The sequence below is a fragment of the Lissotriton helveticus genome, chromosome 10 (genome assembly GCF_964261635.1).
Source record: "Lissotriton helveticus chromosome 10, aLisHel1.1, whole genome shotgun sequence".
Lineage (NCBI taxonomy): Eukaryota > Metazoa > Chordata > Amphibia > Caudata > Salamandridae > Lissotriton > Lissotriton helveticus.
The window spans coordinates 190,928,109-190,949,771 of record NC_136071.1 but is presented as its reverse complement, the minus strand read 5'-3'; the positions used below and the strand labels follow the sequence as shown (position 1 = coordinate 190,949,771).

At 43.3% G+C, this 21,663-nt stretch overlaps 1 protein-coding gene across 1 annotated transcript in view; it reads right to left on the bottom strand.

Annotated features, from left to right (window-relative positions):
• The window catches only part of LOC144783975 (uromodulin-like), a 187,905-nt gene that overhangs the window by 82,505 nt on the left and 83,737 nt on the right, over positions 1–21,663 (bottom strand). The window contains exons 10-11 of the mRNA XM_078662698.1: positions 12,088–12,885; positions 11,900–12,004 (exon numbers count right to left, since the gene is read on the bottom strand). Of these exons, the coding sequence (XP_078518824.1) occupies positions 11,900–12,004; positions 12,088–12,885 (903 nt within the window). The remainder of the gene's footprint in view (positions 1–11,899; positions 12,005–12,087; positions 12,886–21,663) is intronic.

The following is a 21,663-nucleotide window of genomic DNA, read 5'->3' as shown; positions in this document are numbered from 1 at the left end:
GATTCCTCTCCTCAGCAAAGGTTTCTTCTTGTTTCCCAAAAGTGATCTAATTCTCTGGGGTCTGGGTTCCCTCTTTTATACACAGTTTCACTTTGTTCTCTGAAGGCAGAGAGGCCTTTGCCTAGTCCAAACAAGTTCAGGTCAGTTCTGGAGCACTCTGTTTACTTGTCTCCTTCTTTCCCTTCACAGTGCAGGGCAGAGACATCAGACTCTCCACAGGAGGTGGACCCATCATTGTGGAGGGAAGGCACAGCCCTATTCAGGTTCCAGGTGCAACTCCTCCCTCCCATCTAGATGCAGATCCCTATATTCAGCACTGTGCTGACTCACCCTGTTGCCTGGAATCCCCCAGGCAATTTATCACAGTTTCTCTTTGTTCTCTGAAGGCAGAGAGGCCTTTGCTTAGTCCAAACAAGTTCTGGTCAGTTCTGGAGCACTCTGTTTACTTGTCTCCTTCTTTCCCTTCACAGTGCAGGGCAGAGACATCAGACTCTCCACAGGAGGTGGACCCATCATTGTGGAGGGAAGGCACAGCCCTATTCAGGTTCCAGGTGCAACTCCTCCCTCCCATTTAGATGCAGATCTCTCTATTCAGCACTGTGCTGACTCACCCTGTTGCCTGGAATCCCCCAGGCCCTGTCACTCAAACTCCAGACAAGGAATACACAACCTAGCAGAGGCATGCTTGGATAGCTAGACAAGAAAATACCTACTTTCTAAAAGGGGCATTTTTAAACACAGAATGTTCAAACCAACTTCACTAAGGGCCAGATGTAGGTCGGTCGGTAACGGCCGAAAATCGGTATTTTTGGCCGTTACGGACCGGTATTCCAGAAATGGTATGTAGGGCCCTTAATTTTACAGAATCGGTAAACTTACCGATTCTGTAAAATACCGAATCGGAATTTTTACCGATTCGGTAAATTTGAGATGTAGGTGGGACTCTTCTGAGTCCCACAAGCCTTACAAAATCGGTATTTTACCATCAAATCCAATTTGATGGTAAAATACTGATTCCGGTGTGCATGCACATGTGTGCATGCACACCTCTGCCATATGACAGGCAGACCTGCCCTTGGGGCATGTATGCCTGCCACATGGCACCCGAGCCTGTTTTGGGGGGGCCAGAGGGTGTCAAAGTGACACCCCCTGCACCCTTGCTAAAATCGGTAATTACCGATTCTGTAATTACAGAATCGGTATTGCCCATTGATTCCTATGGGCTTCAAACTTTAGCTTTAATTTTCTTTCCTTCCTCCTGTCCTACAGCTCCCCTGGTGACAGATTCCTCGATAATACGCTGCTCCCTGCCCTGGGAGAAACCACTACTTCCGTTGTGTCTTGAACCAGCTCTTCCTCACCATCCAGCACCTCATTATTCTCCTCCCCTAAGGTTACAATTGTTGTATCAAAATCTTCTGTCCGGGCCCTCAGCACCTTCTGCAGCTCCACTTTCCTAGTGAAGCCTTTAGTAGACAGCTCAATCCCTTTATAGAAACCTTTAAGCTGGGTCACATTATAACTCTCAAGTTTGACAAGCTCAAAATCCATTTTTGCAGGTGTCACTCCTTCATACAGAGACATGATTTTGGGAAACATTTTAAATGCCAATTAGTGAGTATTGAAAAAGGTTCGAATAGGTCTAGATATGGAGTAGTAGTATACACCAAGTCTCTGTACGGCACTTCACAAACACAAGTCCAATCGGCACCGCTGATCCCCCATTTAAGAAATTGGGTTTCTGGTTGGCAGAGGTATGCAAACTATCAAAGCAAGAAGCACAATCCTAGTGAAGGTAAGTCAGAAACACACTTTAAATTAACCTATGCTCACCCTCTGGTAGCGTGGCACAGAACAGTCGGGTTTAACTTAAGAGGCAATGTGTAAAGTATTTGTGTAACACATCAAATAGTAACACAGTGAAAACAACACAAAAACATTCCATACCAGTTTAGAAAAACAGATAAATATTTTATAAATAAAATAAAACAAAACAAAAACAACCAAAATTCAATTAGTAGAGGTTGAGATATGAGTCTGTAAAGATTAAATGCGAAAATAGCTATTAGAAGCAAATAGCACTCAAAGAGTTAATTGGTCACGCTGGACAGGGACAAAGTCAAGACTTCAGGCTGACCATGATGGAGCATGGGTCGGATACAGGACCCACACAGGGTCCACTGAGCAAATGTACCTTCATCCTTGGTCGCAAATAACGAGATGCAGGGTGCAGCCAAGTGATATGTTGGTGTCATTCCTCCAGTCAAGGAGATGCATTGGTTTTCTCCATGCAACTATGGCAATGCACTGGTTCTGAAGACGAAGCACCGTTTCTGCGGTGTGTTGATTCCATAGCCGATGCAACAGGTAAGGGATGCATTGGTCATCCTTCAGCAGTAACGGCGATGCAGTGGTTTCGATGCAGCAGTTCCAGTGACAATGCTTAGGCCCCAAGTGCAATGTGCCGATTCTTTTCCTGCGACAGCAGCAATGAGTTTGTTCTGCTCGTCGCAGGGGAAGATACATCATTTCTAATGGAGCCAGCAACTGAAGTAACTACCAATGACTCAGGCACAGGAGCAGAGTTGAAGACTTTGAGAGCTCCTGAGTTTTTGAGAACAGGAAGCTAATCAGCTAGCCCTTGGAGACACTATTGGACAGTCAGAGAGAGCAGGCAGGTGGCAGAGAGCACAGCTAGGCAGCAGTCTTCCAGATTAGTAGTCCAGCAAGCAGGAATCCTTAGCACAGTTGTCCTTCTTGTCAAAGGGGTTTCAGGTGCAGAGGTGTACTGAGTTGGTAGGGTCAGAGGTCCAGTACTTATACCCAGGTGTGCCTTTGATGTGTGGGTGACTTCAAAGAAGGGGGTTTGAAGTGCACACAAGCCCTTTCATCCTGCCCTGTCTCCAGACTCACTAAAAGAGGGTATGCAGCCCTGTTTGTGTGGTCGGAGCACAGCCTATTCAGGTGTAAGTGTGAGGCTGTGCTTGGCTCCTCCCAGTTAAATGCATTAAGTCACACCCAGCCTTCCTTTCCGTTGGACTGTCTGGAAGGAATACAAAAAGTGAACTGTCACCCAGCCAAATCAGTGATAAGAGACAGGTAGCAGACATCAAATGGCTAAAAGCAGGAAAATGTCCAACTTTCTAAAAGTGGCATTCTCAAAATAGTAACTACAAATCCACATTTACAATTAAAGAGGATTTGTCATTACCATTCTAGAGGTACTAAACATGACAACTCTACCTTCTCTCAGCTAGAAATGTCAGCATATTAAATGTAATAAGGAATCCCCAGTGATAACCTATGAGAGGGTAGGCTGCTGAGTAGTGTCAGTCAGTCAGTCAGTCAAATACCTTTATTCGGCACTTCAGAAGATACCATAAAAGAGCATAAAAAATAAACATGCATAATTTAAAAACATCATTTAAAAAAGACCAGTTAAAAAAGGAGATAAAATATCCTAAAATGGGGCGACACATTCATTAATGGGATTTACTAGAGTCTTGGGCTAGATTTACAAGTTATTAAAATCCACTGCTTCTCGTGTGTTTCTTAGTCTCATAGCCATCTTAATGAAGCTTATAGTACATAACAGGGTGTGGGGATCTGAAGCTTCTTGCAAAAAAAGTAAGGCTGCCCTCGCCTGTCCCAACTTCTTTTTCTTCAGAATCCTTACTAGAAACTTACGCCTAGGGACTGAATAAAAGGGGCATAATAAAACGAAATGAAGGGTATCCTGCGTGGACGTAGTGTCGCAGCCGCCGGTACCCTTCAACTCCACAGATCTTGTAAAACCCGAAGGGACGGCAAGTAGATGGTGTAGGAGGTTTAGTCTGAAGCGAGTCATGTAAAATCTTTCCTGCGCATTATACATCACTGCCAGGTATGGTTCCATTCTGCTTGATTTTTTCAACATGCAATGCGCCATGACAGACGATTTCCCCCTTTCCTTGAGGGCCCTTTTTGAAGACATCCAGTCTGAAAAAAGTTTTTTAACCTGGGTCCTATTCTGGTTAGTCATAGACTCGGGGTCCGCAAAGGAATTCTTGCAGCCAATTAAATCAAAGGAGTCTTTTATATACTTTAACCTCGGGATCTGTCCCCCTCTGTCCCGGCTCATACAGTCTTTAATAATTTGTCGGCTAAAGTTTGCCTCTGGGTTAATCCAAATTTTGATCCAAGCCAGGAGTGATCTAATCATTATTTTCTCTTCAATGTATGCTTCCCACAGTTCATTATGTGTGATATAAGAGGGGGTGCTCTGGGGAACCTTTAATAACCTTTTAAAGAGCTTATTTTCCTATTTTTGGATCTGGCACACCTGGTTGATCTTTAAACCCCATACTTCGGCACCATAGGATACCTTGGAACAAACAATTGATCGATACAGGTTAAGGATCTGCTCCGGCGACCATCTGCCCAGTCTCCTCCCGTAGGCCATTATGGCACTCGTTGATGTCACCAATTTGGCTGCATGCTTTTCAATGAGACCTTTAAAATCCAATTTCTCATCAAAAAGAACTCCTAAATAGGAAAAGGACCTCACCCTTCCCAACCTGTGGGATCCTATCGTGTGTGCAAAGTTCCTTTTGGTACTTGTGCCTATTGTCATTATATACGATTTTTCCAGATTTGCTGCAAGGTCAAGCGAGTTCATGAAGTTGACAAAGCCATCAATTAGTTTTTGGAGTCCCAGTGGGGTGCGGGCCAACAACACGGCGTTGTCCGCATATAAGAGGACTGGTACCGGGCGCTGCCCTATTTGGGGGGAGTCCACGCCCAACTTCACTAGTTCTTTGTCCAAGTTGTTAATATAAAGTGAGAATAGGAATGGGGCTAGTATTCATCCCTGGCGCAGCCCACTGGTGCAGGAGAGTAGCTCTGTCTTCATTCCTTCTTGCGTGTATCTCACTGTAGCTGTAGTCTCCCAATGTAGGGCTTTTAAAGTGTCAACTAGCCCCTGGTCCACCCCCAGATTTGTCATCAAGGCCCATAGTTTTTGTCTATTAACGCGGTCAAAGGCCGCCGAGAGGTCCATGAATCCCATATGGATAGCCCCTTTGCTGGCAATGGTATACTTCGCCGTCAGAAGGTATAAATTTAAACATTGATCTGTTGTTGATCTCCCTTCTCTGAAGTCGTATTGCGTGTCAGATAATGTGTCATTATCCTCAGCCCAAGATTGTAAGCGGCTTAGGATGACACGCCCCAGGACCTTGGCCGTCACGTCGATTAACGATATGGGACGGTAACATTGTGGGTCATCCCGATTCCCCTTTTTATAGATGGGCACGATGGTTGCCGTGGACCAAGAACGAGGTAGTCCTGCCACTACTGCCTCATTCAAGACCCTCGTGAGAATGGGGGCCCACAAATCGGTGTTGCTCAAGTAGAGGTCCGGTGGTATACCGTCAGGGCCTGGCGCTTTGTTTTTTGAGAGCCCTGAGATTGCAAGTTTCACTTCTGTCAGGGAGAAGTTTAAACTAACGGGGACTAATGGTCTTACTCCCTCCTCCTGCTTTGGCGCTCCCGTGTGACTATAGAGGCTATGGTAATGGGTATGCCATTGTTCGGGTAATATTGTATTCACCACCTGTGGCCTGCTCGAGTCTCTAAAACATGGATCGTTGATTACTTTCCAAAATGCAGCCATGTCACCCCTCACTGCCGCCTCCCTTAGATCCTCCCATGCCTGGGTTTGCAGGGTAAGTTTGCGTGATTTCAGTTTTTTTTTGTAATTAGATCTACAGCAAGCTATTTTAGAGTTGTCCCTTGGTCTCTTGCTGAGGCATTTGTTTAGATCTATAAGTGCCTTGGTGCAGTCGTGGTCAAACCATCGTGGGGTCTGGATTTTTTTTGGGCCTTTCGCTGACTTTATTAGTCCATCCACAAGGCAAGCTATTTCTTCAAATGCCCTGACCACACTTTCTCCTGCCATGCTTTCATCAAGGCAAACGTTTATTTGTTTCTGACCTTTTATTACAAGATTACGATAGAATTCCTCTCCGTTTATCTTGGCCCACCTCAGTCTCCTCCCCTGGTCTATAGCCTTTTCTATGGTGCCAGATCTGCCCTCTGATTTTTCAAAGCTGAGACATTTTAGGTCCACAACCAAAGGATTGTGGTCACTAAAGGGGCTGAGTTCAATATTGAAGTGGCCAATCCATTTTCTGAGAGTGGGGGAGACCATGATGAAGTCTATGTAGGAGTGACAACCTCTACCTTTAAATGTTGGATTGGGTTCACCCGCGCTATCTACCTTTATTAAGTCCATTACATGTGTCAGATTGTGCTTATTAATAAGGTTATCTATTTCCCGCCCTTCTACAGAATGGACAAAATGTGGACCGCTTGCTACTGTACATCCTGACCATTCTTTGTTAATTGGTCTTAACCTCTCGCACAAATGACAGTTAAAGTCTCCTGCAAGGATGACATATGGGTTTCTGATAGACTTATTGGATACTAGCTGTGCCTGTAGCTGACTATCCAGTTCTTTAATGGTATTGGCACTGATGTTTGTTCCCACGGCATTGTACCAATTTATCACCATGATGTTTAGCCCCTTGTTGCGGAAGCCTATCGCTTGCATGTTAACTGATTCCCATTTTAGATTGGACCATGTCCCTTGTATGCGAAGATCCACATAAATAAGCAATCCACCAATTGCTCTCCCTGATGCCGCCCTTACAGCTGGGACCGCAAAACATTTAAACCCATCCAATATATATTGGCCAGGCTCAACAGCCCACGTCTCCTGGAGACATATAATTTGGAAACCATTTATGTAGTCCCTCCATTCCTTACATTTAAATTTGGCCGCCACCCCAGCTATGTTCCAAGATATAACTCTCAATCCATCCTGATCGCCAGGCCCGTTTGCGTCCTCCCCTAGAGTGCTAGGTCCCCTATCCTTCCCCGGCATTGTAGGGCTATCAATTTTGGTCTGGATATTACCTTCCTTTAGCTCTGCCCGTTTTTCTATCCCATTTATATCTACCCGTTCAGTTGCTAGGGAATTTGAGGGAAAGCCCCTATTACTACTAGTCTCTGCTACTACCGTAAGTATGGAGCTCCCTGATTGTGGGTGTCCTTTCGCTGAGGAACCGCTAACCGGATGAGGAGGACTTGTTTGGTCCTGGGCGAGTCAATCCACCTCATCCAGCACACAGAACCTATTCCAGTGTGCGTGCATTGCAATGGCTGGCTCGTATGGAGAAAGAGCCTGCCACGGTGCTTGCCACTGTTCCCGCCTGTCTTGCAGTCCAAAATCAGGGGCTCTGCTCATCTGGGCCCTGTTTATATATAATGGTCTCTCGGGTACTGAGGGATAAAAATATGATAGATGTAATGGGTAGATGTTGGAGGTTGAACCATGCATTGGGACCTTACAAATGTGGTTCACTACTGAGGTGTCCCTAAAATGTATAGCTATAATGTCTCCAGCTATGGTTTTTATTCCCTTCCCTATCCATTCCCCTCTTCTCACAGAGAGTATTTCCCCGAAAATGTAAGGCGGTAAGGGTCTATTTATTCTTAGCCATTGTGAGCATTTGTTTTTTAGCTCTATGTCATTTTCTTTTTTGCCCTCCTTCAGCGGGGGAACCCCAGTTAAAACTACTACATAGGGTAGTGCCTGCGGTGGTAAATCAATTGTATGGAAGCGTGTTGGGCCTTTTTTCACTTCTGTTTTTTTAGGGAGGCTATTCTTTGCTGGGTTAGTACTCTTCTCCTGAGTAATGCCTGTAGTGACTTTACGTGCGATCAAACTGTTGTTTCCTTGTCCTTGGCTTGCTTGTGGCTGCGATGTATTTGCGCTTGGACAAGATTGTGCAGCTACTGTTGGTTTAGGGTTGATAAGTACTTGAGGCACTGCACTAATATTTTGTTTGGGTGGGTTAGTGTCTTGTACTGCCTTGGCAATATGTATGGTAGTTAGTGTGTTTGGTCTTCCCGTTGTCTGGACCTGTGGGGCTGGGGTGGTCGCTGGCTTGGCTGATCCAGTCCGTCTATTATTTATTAACGAAGTGAGTCTATCAATTTTTGATATCAGAGGTTTAATGTGGGTAATAGTAGACTCTTCCAAGCCTGCTTTAAGGCCTGCTACCATATTAGCTATCCAACAGGGTATGCCGGGCACTGTATTTGCTATTGGTGTCACCAAATTATGGTTAGTTTTGTGGTGGACCCCCCCCTTTTTTTGGGCTTATTTCCATAGGTATCTTTCCTCTTACCAATACTAGAATTGCCTGGATGCGGCTTTTCTATATTAGGGGAGGGGGACACATCTAAATGATGTATCTGTAGGTCTCTAGGTGTATTTGTGACATCCTGTGCACACAGTAACTCTACAAATGAAGAGGTTAGAGAAAAGCTAGTGTCTGGTTCGTCTGGAATTACCATCACAGGGCCATCCTCTGAATTCTGGATCGCTATTGTTGATGCTATTGAAAGCCTTCTTTCGGTATTAACAATAGCGGATGCCACTGCCCCTATAGTTTGCTGCAGCATCTTGTCAATTGCTGTTAGGGTTGGTACTGGCTGTGATGTGTCAGCATTCTGTCTTGTGTTGGACCTTAAAGTGGGCATCCTACTCGTCTTGGCCCCTTTCCTCATACTTGGGCAATATAGGCCTCTTTAGTTGTTGACTAGTAACCCCCTATGCAGTAGCGGTCACTGCCGAGCTCACGAGGTAAATATTGCAGGAGATAAAAACAGGGTATGGGGATTGGGAGACAGTACCTTTGTATGTGCCGGGTCGTGTGGCCTCTGACTGAACGTTAGTGGGGTGGCCCAACCCAGCCTTATCCGGCCTTGGAGGGCCGTAGAGGGCCCGCCCTTTGCCCGGGCTTCGCCCGGCGTCCCGCGGGGATTTGTGCGCGATTTAAAAGCGCCGCCTGGCGCAATCTCCTGTGGGGCGACTTCCTGTCGCAGGGGCTCTTGGGGTTTGTAGTTCTTCTGAGGCCCCCTCGCTCTCCCCCACTCGGCGGCAGCAACGAGGATGGTGAAGGTGCTGCAGCGGAGGGAGAGCGGTCACAGAAGCTGCGGGTCCCGCCTGATGTAGGTGACTGGCAATGGGTCCTGCGTGTGCTCTCGGGTGCTGGATGTGGGTCCCCGCTCCACCGGGATTCGTGCCCGATTTAAATGCGCCGCCTGGCGCAATCTTCTGTGGGCAACTTCCTGTCGCAGGGGCTCTTGGGGTTTGTAGTTCTTCGGAGGCCCCCTCGCTCTCCCCCACTCGGCAGCAGCAACGAGGATGGTGAAGGTGCTGCAGCGGAGGGAGAGCGGTCACAGAAGCTGCGGGTCCCGCCTGATGTAGGTGACTGGCAATGGGTCCTGCGTGTGCTCTCGGGTGCTGGATGTGGATAGTGAAATATAAGTGTGGGAGTTTTCCACTACCAGTAAATGTAAAACTTAAAGGTAAATGTCCTGCCTTTTAGTTGCATAGCACCGTGCCTTATGGGCTACCTAGGGCCTACCTTAGCGGTGACTTATATGTAATGAAAGAGGAGTTTAAAGCTTTGCCAGGGCTTTTAAATGCCAAGTCAAAGTGGCAGTGTATACTGCACACGGGACTCTGCAGTAGCAGACCTGAGATATGTTTAAGGCTACTTTAATGAGTGGCTCAAGAAGTGCTGCAGTCCAACTAGCAGAATTTAATTCCATACCCTGCCAGCATGTAATGCAATGCACTAGGGACTTACAAGTAAATTGAATATGCCAATTGGGTATGAACCAATGGTACCATGTTTAGAGGAGATAGCACATGCACTTTAGCACTGGTTAGCAGTGGTTGAGTACTCAGAGTCCTAAAGCCAACAAAAATATGGTCCGAAAAAGGGCTGGAGGAAGTCAAAAATTTGGGGTGACCCTTCAGAGAGGGCCATTTTCTCTCCAATAACTCAAGGCTGCTTACAAAAGGTAGTATCTACTACGTAGAATCTTTCCCCTGTTGAAAACCTTTCTGCCGAACCAAAATGTTGTGTTGAGCATAATCAATGCAAGTCAACTGTCACTCACATACGGAGTTACTCAAGAATGCAAAGATTAATAACATGTTCAATACCTCTACACAGATATGGTGCATTAGGAGCACACACTTGTTTTGTAAATACTTACACCGATTAGCTACACCCAAGCTCTAAAAAATTGCATCCCCACTCCCAACCTGACACCCAAGATAGACCTCTGTCTGAAACATTTAACAACCTTTGACTCCTCTCCCCACATCATTGACTCCGATAAATCCTTGGGAATCACCTTAGACAAACACATGAATATGCATGTGCATAACAGTAATACTACCAAAGGAGCTAATCTTCAGTTGAGTGTCCTAAGGAAACATAGACCCTTCCTCCCACAGGCCAATTTAAAAATGGCAGTACAAGCCCAAGTGTTGCTAAGATTGGACTACGGACGCACCACTCTATGCGGATTTCCCAAATACTAGCTGGCCCCGCTGAGGGCATCTCATGGCGTTGCAGCCAGGCTCGTCTCTGGAACAAAAAGAAATAACCAAATTTCACCGACCTTAAAAGAACTGAATTGGCTACCATATGAGGCAAGAATACAACTAAAGAACACCTGCATGACCCATAAAGGCCTTCATCTCAAAACCCCCAATTACTTAGCACAAAAGCTAGTCCCATCTAGAGGTTGCAAACACTCGCAGAGCATGAGCTCACTACTACTGAAACCACAATCCTTCCACAAAAAGAGAATGTGTTGCAGAGCCTTCTCTGGTATCGCACCGAAGATTTGCAACTCCTTACTTCCAGATAAACGCAGAATCCCTTCCTCCTTCTTCAAAAAAGAAGTGAAAATGCTTCTAATGAACAAATTCACTTACTAAAACGTTAAATCATACGTCACTGTTAGCAACTTATGTTACCTTATCTACCACTGTCTACCTCTTTTTGTATTGAATGTCAATTACTGAATGTATGTATAGTACCTCTCAACCAACTAATGTGTCTGAACATTGTAATGTAAAGCGCTCTGATACCCTCTAGGGTCATGTTTGCGCTATATAAAACCATATAAATAAATAAATATAATTTCTGGTAGTTATTTGCCACTATGTAAACTGCAAAAAAAATAGCACTCTCATTGGATGATGTCTTGAGTGATGTCATCAATGATGTAAGTTGATATGTGATGAGTGAAGTCATAAATGATGTCATAGTACATTTTATGAGTGATGTCATATGTGAGGTCATTAGCAGTGCATGGCTGGGGAGCAAGTTCTAGTTAGCACAGCTAGTTATAACTGGTGAATTTCTGTGTTTTATTTAGTTCAAACGCTAACAATATCACTGAGAAATTCACCTTGCTATACCATGGCTTTAACCATTAAGTTTTTCAGTGTGTGTTTTGCCTAGTTTGTGCATGAACGTTTCAGGGTGACCTGTCAAGTGCAGACCAAAAAATCCCCATGCATTTTCCACAGACTTTTTAAAAAGCTCCACCACAAAAACTACTGAACAGAATTACACCAAATTTGGCAGGAAGCTAGATCTTGGTTTGTTGTAAATCCATTTAATAGTTTTTGGGAATCTAAGGTGCAAATATATTTGTATATCTGGATGGTTGAGGGACTCTTGCAAGAGTCCCTCCAACCCCAGTGTCAGCTCGCAGAGGGAGTGCTGCGGGCGGTGGGGTGGGGGAGCAGCAGGGTTGGGGTAGTGGAGTCGGACATACGACGGCAAGGTGTAAATTAAATAAATAAATAAATGTTATGAAATTTTATGTAACAACACTAGTTTGTTCATTGAATATATATATATATATATATATATATATATATATATATATATATATATATATATATACTTATTTCTTTATTTCATGTCATTTGAAACTTATTGCGTCCATATGAACTTTTTAGTAATTTACATACCTGTGATTGACCCGTTTTTTTTGCAATAGCATCCTTGCACACCATTCACTTCTTTGCATTCCTCTTCAGCTGTGCAGGAGCAGGGATTATCCACATAGGTAGGATCTGAGTGAATGTATAAAAGGGGATTATCATGATGCCATTTGTTGTAATTAAACAATGTTTTGAAATAATTCTGTTATACGTACCTGTGCAATAAGTCAAATGGCAGGCTGGAGTTGAAGTTATGTTATAGACGAAGTACCCACCGGGACACATCTTTATCTGCACAAAGGTTGACCAGAAGCAGCAACTTGAGCCCCAGTTGGCACAAGCAGTACGGTTGACTATTCTGTCTGTGGTTGTTGGGTGGGATCCATTGATCCACATGGGGGCATGCGTGTTGCATCGCAGTTGTGGTACACACACTTCTGACATACGTGCACCGCCGCTGCCAATAAAGCGATACCACCCTTTTTTTACACTGTCACAATTGACAGAAATTGATCCAGAAGTATACAAGGTACTTCTCCAGGGTTCATTGAGAACAGTATGATTCATACAAGGGTCGAAGCAAGAATAGGACCCGAGGCCTTTAACACAGTCTCTTCCAATACCGCAAGAATTTGTGTTGCATTCATTTGGTTCACAAGCATAGCCATCTCCAAAGAAGCCAGGAGGACATGTACAAGCATATGACCCAGGGTAATTAGTACACATTGCTACTGCATGACATCTGCTTAAACTAGGTATCGAACACTCATTAATGTCCACACAGGCATTTCTGGCATCTAATGTGTAACCATAGTAACAGCTGCAGGTGAAGGAGCCGAATGTGTTGATGCAGATGGCATTTGTACAGTTGTTCGACCAGGGGTTCAAACACTCGTCAATATCCGAACACTTGAAGCCATCGCCAATGAAACCATCTTTGCAGGAACATTCTGGAACACCGAAGTATACTTCACAAGTTGCATTGCTGTGGCAATCTGAGCAGCGTGCTGGAGCTGGGAAAACATAAACATTGTCCAGTGAGCTGCCTCAAGTATGTAAATCACATAATCAAATTACCCTGTATGTGTGTAAATTGCTGTTAAAGCCACCCCACTTATAGGACCCAATATATTACATGAACACAATATGGTTTATAGTCATAAGGAATCAAAAACAAAAATTGGGATTTTTTTTTAAAGAGTTTTATATAGCGCGAACTTGACCCGAAGATATCAGGAATATATGTACATGAGCACCAATTTCATTTCAGATGGACACATACATTTTTGTTAGGCACGGGGAGATTAAGTGATTTGCCCACAATCACAGGATGTTGAGCGTCGTTGCCGAGACTCGAACATCTACCCACAATCAAAAGATGTTGAGCGTGGTTACTGAGACACGAACCCGGATCCCCAGCTTTGAAGTCGACTGCTCTAGACCCAAGGCTACATCCTCTCCCTAGTTCTTTCCCCGACTTTACTAATTATGTGCTTTCTGGGGTGTAGCCACACTATACCACATATCATATCACATTAAAAAACTATTACACCCACTAATCTGACTTAACTACATTGCGGAATTAGTATAGGTGAGTATATTTGGGGGCAAGGATAACAAGGACAACAAAAGTTTAGGACTTAAAGGTTAGCTACTGATGACAAGTCCATGAAACATGGCCCACACACCTGAGAATTACTTACCTACAGATTAAGACAGGACTACTGTTTGGTTATGAAGTGGTTTTAGCTTATTTTAAATATAAGCATAAGTCTAAGTGGTATGACACCGCTGATAAATGCATCTTGACCATTATAACACGGGTGCATAAAATGGGTGTCATGTATAAAACATGATATATACTTCACTGACATAAGCTACAATCTTATACACTTTGATTCTACTTCGTTTAACATCAAAGACGAATGATAGACATCATAAACAGCGTAAATAGTTCTTTAGACTTTGGCATGTAATACCAAATAACAAAAAAGGCTACCTATGATTAAGTCCAAACACAACTCTCCCAGCAAATGAAGACACAGTGATGGGCGCTTCCCTGGATAGGATTAGAAAGCATAGCCCCCTAGCAGGCAACCTTGCTGTGCAAGCCAGCCCCAAACTCACATTAAAGTCCTTTTCAACCAGTTTTAAAAGGAAGGAAGTCGTCATAAGTCTGTTCATTATCTATGATTTTCAGTCTTTCCTGCCTGATGGTACCAAGAAACCATCTATAGGATGAAAATCTCTTCTCCAACAAAGATAAGTAGGCAAAGATGTAGACAGTATAGCTTTACATGTTATACAGAGGTAAGTTATTAACATCAGGGGTCCCCTGAGGAGTCACAAGGCTTTAATCAATGGTAATCCTCATTCAATACATGTATTTTCAACATTTCTTTAGCATGTTTGCTGAAAGATAGACTGGACGATGTGGCATAATGCTTCTTCAATAGACTTTCGAGCTGCGTTTGCCTATTTTCAGTGTAGGAAAGGGATTCCGTAGAATGTAAATTGCCAAAGCGCAAAGAAAGCGTAAGATTCAGGGTTCATTTACTAAATGGTATGTAATAGTGTTACCTGGATTTGCATTTGAAATCTACTTTGTATCTTCATATTGTAACTTTTAATTAACTAAACATTTGTGCATATTTAGAGTCATTTAAATTAAACTTCCTAAGAATTAAACGTAAAGGTCTTTTCTCAACATATGTTGATTTGATATTCGATTTTAGTTAAAGAATTTTATTTAGTGCATTGGGCAGTTGCCATTCCTACAATACAAATATAATCAATATGAAAGGAAAATTATTAATAATTAATGCAAGACAATTTCAAGTCATTTAAAAGTGTTTTAGTGTGGGAAGGGGAAGAGGACTAATGTTTAAAGGGAGAGGAAGAGAAATATTGTAAAGAGAACACCAAGGAAAAAGTGACTAAAAACATAGGGCCTAATTACGAAGTCAGTCAGTAAGCCTCAGTTGGAGGCTTACCAACCGACATGGTAGGTTTACATTCCGACCGCCGAATTACAATGTCGGTGGATGGAGTGTAAACCGTCCGGTCAATCCGACTCAGTTCCATTGGTCGAAGAGGCCTCATGATTCCCTGAGGACAGCATTTTGGCTGTCGGGATTATGATGTCGATTTCCGACAAGCTTTCCATATACTCCTTTCCGACATGGAAAGGCTGTCAGAAAGGGGCCTCTTCCCTCCAAGGCCCATCGTTGTGGCCCTGGGGGGCACCTATGGTGCCACCCTGCACATTCCTGCACCATGTGGTGCCTGCTACATGGTGCAGGGATGGTTACAAACTTCAGTTTTTCAATGAGAGCTTGGCTGCGGATGGTTTCCGCCCGCCGCACAAGCTCCCATTGAAAAATGTATGTTTCCGACCTCACCATGTGCAGTGACATCCAAATATGGTGGTAGCAACTGCTGACCTGAGGTCGTCGGTTCCCAATTCGCAACGGTGTCAGTCAGAGACAATTCCAACGACATCGCGATTAGGCCCATAGTAACTTAAGGATGTACACATTCTATGCAATATTCTTTTACATTTCTTTAACAAAAAAATTGTGATGCAAAATTTTGCAAAAAAATCTTGAGAACACAAACATCAACTTTACATACTTTGCATATAAAGGAACAAATAATGACTACAAAAATCTACAAGACCAAAACATAATTATAAAATAAGATTAGTACATCAAATTTTAAACATTATATAAACTAAAAAAAGACCATTTACAATACTAAACATATAATATGAAAAGTATATAAAAATTGTTATTACTTACAAGAATAAATTATATACTTTAAAATCAATGCAAAAATGATATAATTTTCAAGTAAATAAAATTGTTAAATAAGTGGAAAATATAAACTTACAATATTAATATTTCATAATAATTACACACAATGGCAGCAAAAGGTCTAGCTACGCCACTGAGTAGACAACGGTATGGATTTTGGAGGGGTCAGTTTTACTATTCTCACTCCGTTATAATCTATAGTAAGGAGCGTGTTGAACATTGGAGGGGTCTGTTTTACTATTTTTACTCCATCATGAGCACCATTAGGGAATGTGTTCCACATTTGAGGGGACAGGTCTATTATTCTCACTCCAACCTGAGCAACAGTCAGGAAAGTGTTTGACAATGGAATTACCATATTTACTATCAGTAGGGACTCTGGAGGGGCTAAGTTTACTATTCATAATCCAGCATAAGCAGACGTAGGGAAAGTTTTGAGCCTTGGATTCACACTCTTGAATTAATAAAAAAACCTAAATATACATAAAATAAATAGACAAAAAATTATTGCCACAAATAAAGATGTCATTTACAAAAATAACTAAAAGCTAAAATGACTAGATTAACAACTAAAATTATAAAAAACTATTTAAACATTTTACAAATTAAAAACATTAAAGAATAGATTTTAAAAATGTACTACCCCATTACCAAACAAATCGCAGAAGACAAATAAAAATAAAGCTAGAAAACAAACAATTAACAGTCCACATTATCTAAAAAATATTAACACTGTAAAAATGTATTACAGGAAAAACCTAAAACATGATAAAACAATTAACTACATTTAGAGAATCAATTATCCAATTGATTAAAAAAAATAACAAATCTATTCGCTGGGCCGCACCGGGGTGAGAGCATGATTTGAGACTTCACTGCCCAGGCTCCCCTGCACCGCTGTTGCCCATAGGCACATAAATTAAAGCGCGAGCTCCGCCTGCGCGGGTCACTCGCCGGGCTGCACCTGGGTGAGAGCAGGATTTGGGACTTCACTGCCCAGGCTCCCCCGTACCGCTGTTGCTGTTGCGGAGGCATTGCTGTTGACGGTGCCCAGAGGTGCATAAATTAAAGTGCGAGCTCTCGCTGCGTGGACATGCGAGGGCTGTGCTCGGACGAAGCCTGGGCCAAGGGCAGGCCCGTCCTTGCCCGTCATTGCCAGGAAGAGGCAGGTCAGGGGCAACAATCTTACATCGTGCAGCCGGTTTTCCTTGCTGGTCAGTATCCTGTACCGTGAGGTGCTTAAATTCAGCCTCGGGCTGGAGCAGCGTGAAGCAACGCGTTCTGTGTTTGTACTCTGGCAAGGATAGAGAGGAGCGAGGAGGCGAACTGGGGCTGGCCACAGCCAACTGCAGGACAGTGATGCTTGCCCCATGCTTGTACCACCTGATCTGAGTAATTTCACTTGTGCAATCTCCCCTCCTAAAGCTCTTTGAAGTATTTTTACATTTTCATTAAGGAGGTGGGTCCATTGGTTTAACTGTCCAAATTATACCATGAGAAGAGGAAAGGTCCGCCCGTGTGTTCCCCACAGGACTTAACTGAGAGAACAATTGACTTGTTTCTCGTGAAAGCAGTTGGAGCAATTACAAAAGAGGTATACATGGTGGAGAGGCGCCTCTCTTTAGAAAAGGCAGGGGCTTTTGGACCAGTTAAGAAAGATCGCATGTCCGAGGTGGCAGGAAAGCCAGCAGGAGGTATTCTGGGACAAGGCCAATGTCAAGATGAGCTTGCGGACGTATCAGGGGGTTCCAACCCTGGAACCAGTCTTACACCTATTGACTTTGTTACTCAATCCACTCACAATAAGACCAGATCAACCAATATTCACAGGGAGGAACTAAGTGGCTCACCAGCCCTGAAGAAACAATGGAAAGCAATAAAGAAACCAATTCCATTTTAAAAAGGGCAAGGCACCTTAAACCTAGATACAAAGGGCACTGAGGGTACTAGGGACTTTGAAGACTTTTGGGGGCATTTGAAACACAAAATTGTAGAATTAGTGTCTGGCCTTTTGAATGATTTTTTAAAAGAATTTACAAAAGTATTGGTAGAAATGAGGGCAATGCTTGATAAAATTGGTAATACACTGCCCCCCCTACTCAGGCGGCACAGAGCGTGGTACCTATTACTCAGGAGGCGCAACAAGCAATCCCGCTGGTATTTACCCTAGTAGTGAGGCATACAAAGTCTCAGATCCCCCAAATTACCCCGGTGGCAACACGGCCGGAAGCACAGGTCACAAATACGGGGTTAAGGCTTCAGGGACCATTAGGGGTTGCAGGGGGATTACCAATGGGCCCAAAGGGAACAACTATTGCATCATCATCCGCATAGGGGCGGATATCTCAACCGCCCCTAATACCCGAGATTTACCAGTTATAGACCACCCACCAGCAAGCTGCCCTTACGCAGTAGTCCTGATAGGTGTACCAGGACTCAATAGTACACATGAGGAATCCACCATCCAGTTAAGTAATAAAGTGGTGCACTTGTTGTGTAAGCATGCATGCCTTCACATCACTGAGTACAGGCACAGCTTGATGACCAGTAGGGTACCATGGATTGGCGGGCCAGGATAGTTTTCCCAGGAGACAGTGTGATTATTACGCTTAGGTACCCTGAATTTGCTCATAAGATCCTATCTCACCCCTCCAGCCTATTTCTAGCAGAGTGAGGGATCAAACTCTTACTGTTGGGTTTCTTTTACAGGACACCATCTAGTCTAAATAAGCGTCAACATTTTGTACGGCAAGAGGAGGGTATAATCTTGGGTGGGGCACCCCTGGCTTTAAGCAACACTTTTGCATCAATGAGGGACCTGCATGACATCGATTGACTAAATAAAGGTGAGGACTTGGGCAGAGTCCTGTACCTGCCGGTTTTATTTCGAATATAGACCAGAGAGGACCCTGTGGCTGCGACAAGACATTGCATTTTGTCCTACTCTGTCCGCACTATGCATATCCCAGAAGAATGTTCCTGGAGGGTCTTTTAAAACGGCTTAAATTTAAACAGGCGCGTGTTGCCTTGTTGTTTTCAAAATTGTCATCAGATGTTTTTACACTTCTCTGTGTTTACAACTTTTTAAGATCCGCTTTAAAGTTAAGAACTACGTGGGCTCCTAACCCCTTCGCTGCGGGGCGTATTCACCTGCTGTGCGGGGGGCCGCCGTGCTTGTGACGAGCTTGGCTCGTCACGGTGCACGGTTGAGCTGTGGCTCGTCACGGCCACACCCGTTTTGGAACGTTCAGCACAGCGGGGAAATTATCCCCGCGTGCGAACGTTCCAACGCCCGTGATGAGCTCAGCTCTTCATGAGCACAGCTCAACCGTGCCTCATAACGAGCTGAGCTCGTCATGAGCACGGAAAGTGTTAAATCCCAGAAGAATTCCTGACATTTTTGCACTATGTTTTGCTGCTATAAAAGATTAGCTGAGTATTTTATTGTTCTTCTGTATTTTAAACTTGTATCAACATTTTTGGGATGCACGTTGATATTAAGTGATAAATGGGGAACATAGATAGTATATAAACTTGGGGCCATATTATCAAGCGTCGATAATGGTTTTGATAAATGCCCTTGTGAATTCCCATAGAAGCCCAGGTTAACACCAGAACCTGGGCTTCTATGGAAATTTACAAGGGCATATTATCAAGCCCATTATCGACGCTTTTACCGGCAGTTTCCTGCTGATAAATGCGGCGATAATGTATCGCCCTTTCTTGATAATATGGCCCTTGGTTTTAGCATGTATGTGGCTGCATCAATGAAGACCGCCGTCGCCTGATGTTTGTATATTTTAAGATGTTTCTTTTATGGTCCTGTTTTTATATGCCGAATAAAGATTATTTATAATTATTATAATGTAAAAAAAATACATAATTAATAATTGCATTAAGAAATAAAAAATTATCAAATAAGGAAACTATTTATAAACAATTAAAGAAGAAATATTAAAAACATCCCACCCTATTCCCTCACAAACCCACCAACCTGCTAATGAAAAAGTAAATACAAGCAAAATAACATAAAAACTCTTTAAATATATTTCCAAAACAAAAAACTGGTTGTTTGAAAGCTTTGGTGTGATCACACGTATGGTTTTTGACTAATGCTGCTGTTCATTTATTACTCTGTGCACTGGTAAACTGCTAATCAGGCACCAGTGCATGTGCTCTGACCCCTAAACTGTGGTCAAATTGTCTAACTCCTAATTGGCATATATAACTTTCCTATAAGGCCATAGTGTATATAGGGCAGAAATACACCCATGGCATGGAAATTTAAATGGCTTCTATGGACTGCAGCACTTATTGTTCCATATACTAGTGGGACAGGGACAACATGGGTTCAGGACTACTAGAGTAGCCTTGCTGTTGCAGTTTGGCTACTCAAAATACCTCTTTTTGAAAGGGACAAACCACTCTTTTAAATATTAAAAAGTTACTCTTAGTGGGATATGTAGAAATGTATTGTTACCATGTACCTACAGTGACAAGGCCCCAAAAGCAATATTCACGGTTGAAGGCTCTTGCTGGCCTAAAAAGAAAACTAGAGTTCAAATTAAAATATTAATTCTGCTATATCAGGTTTGGTACCAGCTAGAAAAATAGCTCAAACTCTGTTTTTAAAATATATTAAAGCCCAATTTACTGAATGGAGATGCTTGTATTTGTAATAAATATTTAGGAAACTTAGCTTTGGAAAGTCACGTTTTCACTGCCTGCAGGTTCCTGGAGCTAATTAAGCCAGTTCCCCAGAGGCTGGCTCGCCACTTTTTTGATCTTAATGAGGTATGAAAACTATTCGGATAGGAAAAGTAGCTGTTAGAAAGTTACCATATCCCTGCCTGAAGCTCCTGGAGACCAATTTACATGAGCTCCCGAGTAGCTGGCCAGCCAGTTCTTGATATTTCTGAGGTGTGACAACTGCTGCCAGAGTGCAAACAATTGCCTGGGGATGGAAAGGTGTTTTATCCCCTTGCAGGGAGACTAGTCAGGGTGAACCCAGAAAGCTCATTACCTTTTTAAGGGGCATATTCGTTCACAAGAAAATGTAAGGTAAGACCTGGAGAAGTCAATCATTTGTTCCACTAGTCAGAATGGCACCAAGTCCAGTTGAAAGGGAGCTAATCCCGGAACCTATTTTGAGTGATCACAAAGGATGAGGCTGCTTAACTTTCCTGGCAACACTTCTGGGTGGGCACGCAGGCTATGCGCAAAGGTGGAAGGGTTTCTACAGTTTTCATTTTATGAGTAAGGAACACTGTAATTGTTTGCAGTCGGACAAACAGGAACTGTTGCAAAAAAGTGTAGGCTTGCCCCAGGGAACTTTTATCCCAATAATTAGGAAGAAGTCATCACCATCCACTAGCTGGTTTCAGTCATAAATGCGACATTCCAAGGCACCCTCCAAATAGCACTCTCCTGATCTGTGAAAGAACAGAAGGACTGCACTTGGTGCTTGAGATCCATCAGGTGATCTAAAGGGCTGGGCCTGATGCCACATGTGTCCTTGGAGTCCAAGGGACCTCCTGCATGGCTATTGTAGTGTAGTTCCTATTATCCCAATAGGCTCTGCGCATTGGAATAATATCTTCAATAGTATAGACCTAGGGCAGAGGTTAACTAGGTCTTCTACCGACGATATTAGACTTAAAGTTTAGTGTTTGCCAGCTAGCTCAGAGTTCACTAGAAACTTTCTCGAATAGGCAAGGAGGATTTTAACCTCCCTGGATAGACAAGAAGGGATTTAGTTTCTGACAACCATAGAACATGACAACTTTGCTCTCCCCTAATCAAGAGTGTATCTCTAGAGTCGTGTGAAAACAAAAGACAACTTATTTTACTCAGTCAGTACGTGCATTCTTAGTTTCACCAGTTTGTAGAGAAATAAGAGATGGGCGTGGTTCAATAAAAGATGTTATTTATTGATCAGTCTCTTTTCTCATACAAGAGAAATGAATCGCTATTATT